Source organism: Diuraphis noxia, unplaced genomic scaffold (assembly GCF_037042655.1).
Source record: "Diuraphis noxia isolate RWA-SAM2 unplaced genomic scaffold, SU_Dnox_SAM2 contig0002, whole genome shotgun sequence".
Lineage (NCBI taxonomy): Eukaryota > Metazoa > Arthropoda > Insecta > Hemiptera > Aphididae > Diuraphis > Diuraphis noxia.
This window is the reverse complement of record NW_028301712.1, coordinates 22,877,870-22,891,329: the sequence shown is the minus strand read 5'-3', so window position 1 is coordinate 22,891,329 and position 13,460 is coordinate 22,877,870. Positions and strand designations below refer to the sequence as shown.

The 13,460-nt window shown below is 33.1% G+C and overlaps 1 protein-coding gene across 1 annotated transcript; it reads right to left on the bottom strand.

Moving 5' to 3' along the window:
- Positions 1-327: 327 nt before the first annotated feature.
- LOC149058227 (uncharacterized) lies at positions 328-12,732 on the bottom strand. Its single transcript, XM_089219814.1, has 7 exons — positions 12,655-12,732; positions 12,497-12,540; positions 6,737-6,997; positions 3,431-4,082; positions 1,434-1,502; positions 1,055-1,144; positions 328-971 (listed from the first exon to the last, which is right to left on the bottom strand). Exons 3-7 carry the CDS (start codon positions 6,982-6,984, stop codon positions 852-854), a joined length of 1,179 nt encoding a protein of 392 aa, XP_089075940.1. The 5' UTR covers positions 6,985-6,997; positions 12,497-12,540; positions 12,655-12,732; the 3' UTR covers positions 328-851.
- Positions 12,733-13,460: the final 728 nt, after the last annotated feature.

Genomic DNA, 13,460 nt, shown 5'->3' with positions numbered 1-13,460 from the left:
AAGACGGGTTTCACATAGATATATTTTAAAAAGAAGTGAAACTCCGCACAAATTCAAGCACTGGTTTGAGGATTACATAGGAAAATGTTGGGTAATATTTTGAATTTCTACAAGTTTATTTTTAGTCATTAATTATATTTATATTACATATATTTATGTTACATTCGATTCGTAAAAATACAATATATAAAATGTTAAACGAGATGTAAACATTTGCGTAGGTAGAGACCTTATATTACCTACTCACCCTAGGCGTTTTTATTTTCCTATTAAGAATTATTAAGTGAATAGGCGCGTATTAGGCACCTACCTACATTTATCGTTGTCATGACAGGACTATTCGAGTATAAATTATTAGATAAAGTTGTGCTATTAATTTTACAACATTGGACGCGGCGTCGTTTATTAGCGAGTTGCATAGCAACGTCGTGAGATTGTAATAGATTGTAATATATTATAATTTATAACGTTTAAATGAAAAAAAAAGGCTAGGTTTAGGTATTGCATATCGATTATCAATATTTTATTTTATAATTTCAAGTTAAACACTTATAATAATTATTCTAAAATATATGTTTCCAGATTTTTAATCATTACACATCAGAAATCCTACCATTCTATTGGTATTCTAATAGCCTACACATTAATAGGTTATTAAGTATTTAAGTCTGAATAAAGCACACGCAAATTAAAAGCAATCTATGTGTCTACAGCCTGCCTACTTGTAAGTTGTAGCCTTGTAGGGTATTGTAAATAACTTGTAAAATTTAATTTGTAGCAATGTAGCTACAGGCTACAAATGTCTACAACCTACCGAAAAATATGTTAAATTGTTTTTAAATCTTTCATGATTAGTCTTTTGTAGAAAATGTAGAATTCTTTTGAATTGTCGTTAGATTATTAACTAGTTGAATGCCCGATGTCGTAAATTGAGTACATATCAAACACAAACCACATTGATAACCTAACACCTTCAAAATAAATATTTGTTATTTAATAAGTAGGGGGTATATTATTTGAGTTGAAATAAAATGAAATTTTCATTAATATTTACCATGAACAACAATTCCTTATTCACATCATAGAACCCCCACGCTGTAATTCTCACGTGGCGATGAAGCAATTGGTCTAAAAAATCTACTACCTAAATTATTAACGAGATTAGATAGTTAACAAATACATAATTGTAGCATTAATTTAATGATAGTCAAACTATTAAAACAACTAATAAAGGCACCCGCAGAAATATTAGGTGGAGGGAGAGCTAAAAATCTATCATACACATAACATATGAATTTTTTATTTTTATAAATTATAAGTGATAAAACAATTATTCATAGGCAAAAAGTTTATATTAAAATAGCAAGGTATTCCCCCCTCCACCAGTATCCATCTGCGAACGTCTATGACAATTATTAGTAGGTATTTCCTACCATTTTTCTTGTATTTTCTGTGTATGAGTTTATATCATTTTCAAGAATTATTTTTGCTGTCAAATGAACCTAAAAAAAAAGAAAATGAATTATAATGAGTAATTTATTGTAAAACAATACATTATAATTTGTAATGCGTTCAGAGTATATTCAATAATGAACGGAAATAATTTTAAGACATCGGCAGTTAAGACTAGAAGTAGATAATTTAATGACGTAAATAAGAACAAAAGTCTCACAAACAACGTGCACGTAGGTACTTACCACATCGCGATTTTCAAATTTAAGTTCAACAGTACGAATTCTGTTTTGTTAGCTCTAAAATTAGGACATGCTGACTTATTATCAAATTTATATGTGAGAATTTAGACGTAAGGCATCTAGTAGGCTTTTAATTTTAAAGTAAGTTAGATCAATAAAAACATAAGAGATACTATAGGTAAAATTATTAACTTAAAATTTGATAGTGGGTCAAGACATTAATAAGTAATAGGTATGTAGTTAAAAATACAATGAAATGAATTGTATGATCTTACTTTCTAGGGGACCCTCATCATAATATTATGATCGTATCGAAAATGGATTGTCCGAGCCGATCATATCTTTAAAAACTATTGTTCACGCCACGCGGGGTCGTGTTGTTCCCCAGGTAATATTATCAAATATAGTTTCTTTTATCAAATATATATGTATGTTATTTGTACGGGGCCGTTGGGGCCAAAATACGATTGCATAATAGCATGAGATTCGGAATACAGTCGGTCGGCACTCTGACTGTCGATCGTCGCGAATAAACGCTGCAACGGCGGGCACGTTTGACGTCGGGAGGCGTACATGAGCTACCAACTTCCCGCCGACTGTACCGGCCGGATCCATGTATTATGTAGAGCACGGGTCAGACTGGTGCACAGAGCACCGGTCGCAATAAGGTACACGATAGCTACAAACTTGCCCAATCGAACTATTCTTGGTGACCCGTGTGTATTCTGCGAAGAGTATTTATGTATAATGTCATAAATGCTCATTCCACTGGTAACAGTATGAGGGCTCACGGTGAGCAAAGACGAAGCGTTCGGAAACCCGCGCGCTCTAAAGGAGCCCGGGTCTGCACGCCGGCTACGGTGCCACAACATGCAAAACGGCCGGTCCCGTGTTCTGTAACGGAACGGACGCGCCAGCGCGCCTTAGCGAATCACAGGCCGGCGTTTGAATATCTTCAAGCGCTTTAACGAATCACAAGATCACGGTAGGCGTGGCTACGACAGCAACAACCAGCCACCGACCACCATTTAGGCAACTACAGCAACAACACCGTTATACACACAACGGCATTATAATCGGACTGCTGTGGGCGTGGTTTCGAAGGTGGCAACAACCAATGCATTGGCCAGCGCCGTCACGTGACCGTACGCAATAACCAACCACAGACAATCATGGGCGGTTCATGTTAGTTCACAGCGCCGCAGCAGGCGAGACCAAGATTATAAAAGGGAGTGCGGAGCACAAAATCAGTCAGTAGTCAGTCCTACCTCACCGTAGCAAGACCTACCCAGGCAGACTTGCGCGGTTCGGGACCTTCTGACACGACACATCTACGCCGTAGCAAGACCCACCACGGGCAGACTTGCGCGGTATAGAACACTCACGACACATCTACGCCGTAGCAAGACCCACCACGGGCAGACTTGCGCGGTATAAAACACTCACACGGTACATATTCTCCGTAACAATCCTCTAAACAACTGAACCAGCATCAATACAGTCCACTCAAACAATTCCTGTACGGAATAACTATTTCGAGCTATTATTAATTATCTGTATACTCTATTGTGCCCAAACGACCAAATTGCGTTCAGTTTATGATTTGGTCTTTTGTGGATTGTCTCCCACCAACCGGAACTCAATATAACTAATGTGTGGCTCGTTAGCCACGTCCATCGTGAGCGAACGCAAGTCATCTCATTTGGAACAGAGTATACAGGTAGGCACTTGCTCACCTGGTCTGTAAGATCGTCAGCTCGGTAGCAAATCCACCATAACCGGAACCACGCGAACGTCCATATGAACGCGTCGAGCACGTAAGTGTAGCGCTCGTACGTGACCTCGAACGTGTCACTGACGAAGAACATCACTGACACGATGTCATTCATGGCGTATATCTGATACAGGAGAAGAGTGACCGTGGTGAAGAATATCGGCGCACCGTACTCGTCATTGAACAGCCGAACGAGCCTGGCCAGCCGGCAATGTACGGCCGACAGCCGGGTCAATCGCTCGGTAGCGGCCCACTGGTCATCGCGGAGGTTGTGGTGGACGTTCGGTTGTTGAAGGTGACGGCGTAGGTCCCTGACCCGGAAGTTGACGGAAGCGAATTCCTGGGCGATCGCGCCGCACGCCGCTGTGTACTGGTCCTCCAGCGTCGAGCTGACGTACACGCAACAGCTCAGTGGTATTGTGATGTTCATCAGAATGGCGGTGGTCGGCATGTCCGTAAACTTCCAGTGCTTGTAATGTGTCATGCACAGCGTCACCATGCACATGGCCATCCGGAACCAGAACTCCGACAGGTGTCTGCCCGACTCCACAGTCCGGCCGCAGTCGCGTTTCAGTTCATCCGCAAAACGCGCGCTATGTCTGGCGTTCACGATCCTGAGGAATTGACACCGTATTATACGGGAGGTTTAAACAATTCATAATAATATATCTTTTATTGTGATAATATTATTATGGTCCAATGCGTTTAGAACGCCATAAGTTGTAGTTCATTGATTATTATCTAGGTCAAAGACACCAAATATCGTACAACCTATACTCAGCCTTATCATTAACTCTCTCAATTTTTGAAATCATCACATAAATAATCTAGATCAAATCATTTTAATCTACGTCTTTGTTATTTTAATAGATTTGATTTTAAGACAAACTATAAGTTAATTACTTCTAATGATAATTTTGTCGTTTTTTTTTCGAGGGTCAACACTACACCAGGAGGGGCCCCCACGTCTTCATTTAAATTAACTTTAGTAAAAGACGAAAAAAATTAAAAAATTATATTTTTAAATACATTTAGTTTAGTTCACTCTAAAATTTTACTTTTTTTTTAACGTGATTACAATTTAAGAAATATCATAAATATAAATAACCATATCTTTACACATTTAAGTTAACACGTCTATTACTATTATGTCGAAGGTCCCTAGATGAACTTTTTCGGTTCATTTTCAATATATAACTACACATTTCTTTAATTTTTAACTAATCTGGTTAGTTTAATTAAAAAGGCATATATATGAAGCATAAAAAATAAAAGTAACAACTAAAAATTGCTCTTATTGTCATATTAAATAGTATAATTAGTATCTACCTAATAAATATTTTCATCAATATAGTAATACTGTTATTATAAACACTATTCATCAATCATAATATACTTAAGATTAAAATATGTTTTTTTTTAAATTTCTTTTAAAATATATTATTTGATTATGACATAATATGAACGATAAATAGCTTAAAAAAATAGAAGAACAGATAAGGCACAAACTTCATGCGTCTTAAAATTTAAAACCAACGTGTATAGATCGAATGATGGCATTATTGGAGAGGAAGCCTTAATATATGAACAATTGAGACGGAGAGAAAAATTAAAGGATTTTAAATATTGTCCTATGTGGGAGAGCAAGACAATTATTGATTATTAAGTATGTACATCCCGTACAGATATTTCTACTATTTTCATAGGGTACACATTAAATATTAAAAACTTAAAACTAGTTCATCAGTATACCATATATGCCATAGATCTGCTCCCTCAAACATCATTAATTATTTTGAAGAATATATTATAATAATATACAGAGGCGTACTCAGGAGTTTTCAATGGGTGGGGGGGGGGGGTGGTTTGAACATTTTGTTTTTTATCACTGGGACTTTGTCACCTTCTTTTTAAAAATATTCTTACTTACCTATCTAATCTTACAGTTCTTAACAGATAATGCATGCAATCGTTGTATATTGCATGTTGACATATGATTTAAAATAGATATATTTTGTTTATTTTTTCACTTAAAAAAAAATTTTTTTAGAAAATTGCTCCTGTGAGTTATATTGTATAGGGGAGAGGTGGCCACAGTGAGACACTAAAAATTATTTTTTAAATATTGTTTTTGTTTTAAGTGATAATCCTTCAACAGCGTTATTATGATTTTATTCTAAATATTATTGAGCATTAAAAAACATATTAATACATTCTAACATTTAACGAAATTTCAACCCAGAGGAATTTTTTTTAAAAATTTCATAGTGTCTCACTGTGACCCAGCCTTGTACACAATGAGACACGTCACGGGGCACTATATAATATAAAACCTTTTAAATTTGTAGTTTATCTTTTATATTTGAACTTTTCATTTCACAACATTTTATTATATGATAAAACAATTAAAGAGAATTTTTTTAAACAAATTTTAAAATAATTAATTGTGTTTTTGTACAATTAAAAAAATGTAGGTATTCACTTTGTTTATTTCAATAGTTTTATGTTTAAGTTTTAAAAATTAAATAAAAATCATAACCTAATATCACTTTATTATGATCACAATTTATTTCAACAGTCTTGTTTTAGAGTTAATTGATGTTGGGTACAGCGACATTTGTCTCACTGTACACCGATCTATTATTTTGCAGATTTTTTATTATTCTCGTATGAATATTTATGATAAACAATTGTGTATATAAATAAATTGTGCACAAGAAAAATTTAATTTATACAAACCTTAAAATACGTAACTTTGAATAAAATTCGATAGCAAAATTGAAAAAACCGAAGCTCACATTTTTCACGTTTTGATAACAATATAAAAAACAAATAACAATATTATGATAAGATGATAGTATCATTTCTGACCTGAACTTACTAATAGCACGGATATAGCTACTAGTATCTATATCCGTGACTAATAGCTAACCATTATGTTTATTATGATTTTATGAATCTTCTGGATTCTCCATCTGATGGTTAAATATTAAATTAGTCGACTTATATTTAATGGATCACTGTGCCCCATGTCTCACCGTGGCCACCTCTCCCCTAAGCACGAATACACAAGACTACATAGGTTAATGATGTCATGGGGGAGGTTCAACCCCCATTGAGTACGTCCCTGATAATATAATACGTGTCAAGTTATCGAAATGTACAATAAAAATTTTATACTTCGTTCAAAAATAATAGTCGGGCACATTAATCCCTATAGTTTTAAAAAAGTAATAACTAATGTATTATAATTATCTTACATTCTTACCTGTTTAAAACCGTAACTGCAAGATTCAAGTATATCATAGACATTATTAAATATTGTGGATTACTGATAATAGATTCATCTACTATTATGGTATCCATAAGTGTGTACAATGAATAGCTGAAACAAATTATCATGGATATTGACGTAAAAATGAAATAATAACTTATCTTGAATCTTTGATTCTTTTCATTCCATTCTAATGGCCAATTCCCGAACAAGAGCGAAGAAAAGCATACAACTGAAATCATTTTTGATCACCGACTAAAAAAATTATACAGGTATTATAATTATGAACGTACAACTTAAAATTATGTTTGCTTTATTCGATTGGATATAAATTTGATAATGTTAATAGGATTGTGATTTTCCATTTAGTTGACGTAATATTAGGTACCATAAAAAAGGAAAATGAAATGTTAATGGATATGTTTTATAATGTATGTATACGAAAGAGCTAGTATAATATTATATTACAAATAACAATAGTGTTAAATAGAATTACGAATTGTCAATTTTTTTATGTTGACGGGCATATATTTTTTATTATGTTCTAAGTAAAAAAAATCGACGTTCAAGGGACATAACAAAAGTATAACACCTACCTAGCTATATAATTACATTTTAATATTTAATATCGTACTAATTATAATAATATACTTCTTGTTGTTAATGTTGTTATTTTGCATTTATATCATATTTTTGTCTACTATAGGTTATCTATATTTTTTACACGTCATATACAAATATAACATAAGATTAGAAATTGTTTTCTACTTGTAATTGCAATACCTAATTAGTGAGCCTTTTTATTATTGAAGTCAATCGAACCCATAAATATATTGTATTTATATCTAACCTCTTAACAGCGGACACATATCAACTTTCCTATAAGTAATTAGTACCCACTATAGAGATGTTTCACTGAATTACGGTAGTATTCTACAGTATCACTGCAGTGTTATTTTGAACGCACGCGGTCTCAGCGTTGCCTGTGTTTAAATATGTAGCGAAATTGCATACACAGTGCGCCGTTCCAATATTAAACTCGTGTTTCTGTATTATTTTTTTGTAATGAGTTTTGTATTTATATTTTATAATAATTAATATTTGTATTATTGATGCTTAGTAACAACTCATAATACAATTTAAAATGTTTAAAATGTAATTTAAGATAAGTGAGTTAATTAATATAACACGGCACGTCATAAATTTAAACTTAATATAGGTAACAATATTGATAAAATAAGTCGATAAATACCTATATAGTAAAACAGTATAAAATGTATTGTAATGTATTAACCTTCTTATAAATTAAATATCAGCAAAATATGTGTCAATAATCATTATAATAGCTTCTTCTGCTTCTTAGATGCCCTCTCTCAATAATATATATAGATATTATGTTGACTTAACATAAAATTATTGCCATGTTTTATTTTTATTTTTTTATTTTATTTTTTTAGACTGGTAATTGAGAGATAAATATAAAATATAATAATTATTATTATAATATTCTAACTTTAAAAGTTAGAAATTAAAATTCAAAAACCATTTTATAAAGAACTATAATTTTAGTAAGAACAACATTATGACTTGTTACTCTTCGAATAATTATAATAATATTAATAATTTAGTTGAAAACCAATAGTTGCGAATTGCTATATATAATCAAAAAATATATAGCTCATCTTTTATTTTGCCAAATAAATCAACAAGCATGTTCCATTAATATTAGTTTGTATTTCAATTATCTAAATAAATATTTAAGCTTCAGTGGTGTATAAACATAACTTTAATATTAGAGGAGGGTGGTACTAGAAATTTGAAAGAAATCTATGCTATAGCAGTATAGCTTACGTAAAAAAATGTTGTTTTTAGGTATTTTGAATGCTATGTATTAAAAAAGTCCACTGGAAGGGTAGTCTCCACAATCCTCTCTTATTATAATCACCATTCACCCCTGCTGATTGTTAATGTTCCCTTATTGTATTTCACAATAATGTAACATTTTTTTTTTATAATTTTCACTCAATATTCAGTATATCCATTTTTTGCATAAGTTAAATAATATTATTTACTAAAAACTAGCATACGTAGCGTCCAATTATATCAGTCTATATTAACCTTCAAAGTTCAAACTAAACATACACGCTTCAGGTACAGTAGAATAATAATATAGTACGTGTTTAACTTAATTTACGTCACCAGGCACGAGTATCCCGTGGATCGAGTTAAATGATATTTATCTGTCCAATTTACAAACAATTTTGTTTTTAACGTCAACTGCAAGGCGGGCGCGAGTGTAAGCCAACTAAGGAACATTATAAATTTTTTTTCTTTTGTCATTGTATATATAAGGGGGAATTGAAATAAACTACGGGCGAAATATATATATATATATATGTATATATATATACACAGAGTTTGTTCTATCTGGCGTAGAATATATTATGATTGTTTTCCGACCTAATCGCTGGTTTAAACATCGGTTGGAACGACGACGACGGAACGGCTATTAACATGTTGTTCTTTTAACAACGGTTGACGGACATTCCAAGCGGATCGCCATATACGTATTATTAGTTTCTAACAAAATGCGATTCGTGAGATCTAGACGACGCTCACTCGCTCGAAACGGAACCGAAAAAATTATGTGTACCCACAAAAACGTTCGCGCACACAATGCAGCATATGGGCAACTCGGACCGACGCACGAAACGCAACGACACCATTAAAACGCTCTGACACGTTTATATTATATTCGTTGTACACCAGTCGTTGGCCCTTTTTGTATACATGAGCATTATATGTGTATATATATTTTAATTACGGGTCCGAAAATCTAATTTCACGCTTCCCAAACGGTCGAATGCAATCGCGTGTACATATCCCCCCCACCCCCCGGACGACGCGTCAACCCTGCCCAACAAACTTTCATCCGCTGCATTCTCACACTACATCCGTCCACGGGTCATCTGACGGCCATGTCTTTAAACCGGAGGAAATTGGATAAGTTACCATATTATTATAATATATTGTTACAACGCTGTGTGTAAAATTTCCGACGATGCTGATACTACTGTTGTTGTTGCCACGCATATTATATGTGTACATAACGCGCTCGCTTGTGTATATTTATGTATATTATTATTATACAGCCCTGACAGTTCTGCTCTCGGTTAAGTCGCTGACGGCGACCGTGGAGACGTTAACGGCGATCGCTCGTCGTCGAAGCGCGAGGAACAAAACTGCTAAAAATCTATTGGGTTTTTTCTTGTTTTCGTTTTCATTTCATATCGCAGTCGTTTATTATTATGCACATCGTGGACGATAACAGTTTTATTCGTCTTCCATATATGGAACGCGGACAGACACTATGCGTTTACGCTCTCTCCCAACAAAATCAGTCATATATAGGTACTCATATCCTACGGTTAAGAGTAATCTCAAATTTGACCTAATGAATTATTTGTATGTGCACCATTAATGAAAGACAAGTATTGACTATAAGTATAAGGTTTTCGATAAGTTTGATATATTATGTATATACTCTATGCAATATCACCGAATCCACGTTTATTGCGTTAAATCGCGGTCTTGTTATTTCGTGACCCTATATATGTGTGTGTGCTGAGTGAAAACTAAGTCCAATTTTTCAAACTCTTAACCAATCAAGCCAAAACGACATTATCTGTGTTTTAAGGTTAAAAGTTTAAAACATTTTAAATTTTTTATTCGATTCATCAACCAGTCGTTTATGTACAGGTTAGCTAGGTTAGGTTGTAAATTAAAAATAAACATGAACTACAACTTACAAGGTATTTAACTTATAAATAAATTAAATAAATATAAATAAGATAATATGTTATGTATTAAACATCGGTGACTTGAATTCACTGTTGTTTATACGTTTAATAGTTAAGCGTATTATTATATAATATATACCTATAATCTATTATATGCACCATAAACGCGTACTGCTTAACTGCCATACAACGAGCCAGGAGTTTATGACAACTATCTAACTAAGCTGTTCGGTATTATTAATGGCCACTTGACAAAAGGGACTTGCCCATACTTTGTTCCAAATAACGTCTCGTTGACTCAATTGTACCACCTACACCTAACTGCAGTGTGTACACATTACAATAGAGGTTTATTGTTTTTGACGATAAAAAAAAAATAATTAAGAACTCCTGACATTATAAAATTAAATTTTTTTATTGTACAAACAAAATTGGTGATTCGTCTCACTTTTAGTTATTTATAAAGCGTGTTCACTCGACATTCGTAAAACTTATATTATGTACCATATTCACTATATACAATACCGAAATCGCACACGTATGTGCACATGTTCTGCTCATTTGAAACTATAATACATAATATATTTTGTGTATGTATTACCTATAATACCAGTCACCAAGCCAATATGTGATGGTACGGGTTTCGTATAGGTATCGGTAAGTTTTTCATTTTCCAAAGCACCATATACTAAAATTAAATATATGAGGATTAACAAAGATTCAAAGCCAACAAAACCATTTACTCTAAATGTGAGTTAAAACATAAAACGGAAGAAAAGACTACTCGATTCTATATTTAAATTCGAAAACACGACATTTTTATTTTGTTTTTATGAAAATTTGAAGCGTCTCACACGCTGTATTATCATTGTTCGAATAAGTAAACTGCAATGGCAGGTGTTATAATTAGTAGCGCAACGTTTTGGAGGTGGCAGAAGGGTGGAACGTATCTGTGTGCACTAACAAGGAGCTGTCGCGTGTGATATTTTTGCGTAAAATAAAAAATAAAATTTAAATATGGAAAAATATCGGATAGATTGTGTACAATGGCTGCGGTGATGGCAGAGGCCCGTGTCAAAAGCTGAAGAAATTTAAAAGCGCACCGGTTGTCCGGCACGTTTTATAATTTATGCCTGGCGTATGCACTGGCTAGATAAGAGATGAAAAAGGGTTCCTCCCTCACAAACCGTAAACATCGGTCGTACGCGCAATCTCTTTCGCTGGTTATAATAATAATAATAATATAATATCGTGGCCATGGCAAATGATGGTCCTACTGGGTCTTCCCTTTCCCATGGTTGTACACACGCACACACACTTACACACGTCATATATGATTATGTATAGGTGTACTCGACCTGAGGTTACCAAAACCGAATAGCTGACATCGTATATACAAACACTATACGCGTATACTGTATAATAAATATATAGGTACACCCACACACTCATATAGGTATACATATCTGGTCGTTGAGTATATTTTATTACGCGTTGTACGCAGTTTACATATATTTATGCTTGTTCAAGTAAGAGCAGTAGCTCACGCTGTACACGCGCTCTGAATTGGTCGAACAAATTTTTACGACCAACGTCGCATGACGAACAATCATTTTACTTTGATCAAATTAAAGTACGACGTATACTTCTCTTTTATGCGACAATAATGATGCATAATATGTACAAAAGTGATAGCTCGCTGAGTGAAGCAATATTCGGACAGAATCACAAGCAGTGTCTTCTATAATAAGAGAGAAAATGGAAGATTAGTGTAAATATTTTAAAACACGTAATTATTATTTGAATATTTTTCCACCATCAAAAAATATTGTGTATACAATTTTAAATTTTCTATAATGATTTGTATGTATATATATAAAGTTGAAAACATGACATAACAACACACAACTATTATTATGCCACTTTGGCCATTTAATTTCCATTTCAAACTTACCACCACTGCACGAGTGAAGTGAAAAATTGTCTGCATCTGATTAACTGGAATAAATAAAAATATTAAATAGTGTGGAAGTCGAAATATTTGATTTAACTTAGTAGTAAAAAAATAGGTAAAAATATGTAGATAATAATTATCTAAATTAAGATTACTACTTGTTAAATCGCCATCGCTTTTTGTGTTTATATCTTCCGATATGTTGCTGTATATGGAATTTTTTTCACTTGAAACTCTGAAATCACAAATTTTACAGTATAAAATTAATCCATCGGTTGGAAAAATATTTTCACCGAATTCTGTAACATACTTCTTTAACTTTCGGCATAATTAAAAGATAAGTGCGTTGAAAAATTATTTAAAGAAAATTGCAGTCGACGAATGCGAACTGACGAATAGTGTTGAATCTACGCATTATGAACATATTTTAATCTTTAATTAGGTAGTAGGTACGGGTACTTTTATGCCCATATCAAATACTCGATAAGACGGTAATGGATAGATCATTATAGAAATATAACATCGACAATGCACCGTCTTACTTCAATACGTAAGCTGTGTATAAAATTATTAAATCAACTAAAAATTGAGCATAAAAAAGGCATTTATATGTATAAAAGGCAAAAAAAAAATTATTTTACTAGAAATTAAATGAAACACATTTTTGTAAATTATTTTTCTGTTATGATTATTAAAAGAAAGGCTTTTGCTTTCAAATCCGAACCCTACTCATCAGTATCAAAATGATGTATCGAGTTTTTCAATGTACAGCATTGCGACTTAAGCAGCAGGTATATAATTTAAGAAATCTTGACACTTTTACTTAGGCCGTCCATCACAATAATACAATACACCTACATAATATTATGCTAACGTGTTGTATCGCGACAAAAGCAGCAGATGGAATAATATTATTAACAATTCAGTTGCGGCGTTGTGCTAGTCTGCAGACATGATGATAATT

Bases quoted from the DNA above. Each gene is read 5' to 3' on its own strand.
- LOC149058227 (XM_089219814.1), bottom strand. From the start codon at position 6,984: ATGATTTCAGTTGTATGCTTTTCTTCGCTCTTGTTCGGGAATTGGCCA. The intron at 1,145-1,433 runs GTAGGAAATACC...TTAATAATTTAG, and splicing joins CAGAAAATACAAGAAAAATG to GTAGTAGATTTTTTAGACCA. The intron at 972-1,054 runs GTAAATATTAAT...TTTATTTTGAAG, and splicing joins ATAAGGAATTGTTGTTCATG to GTGTTAGGTTATCAATGTGG.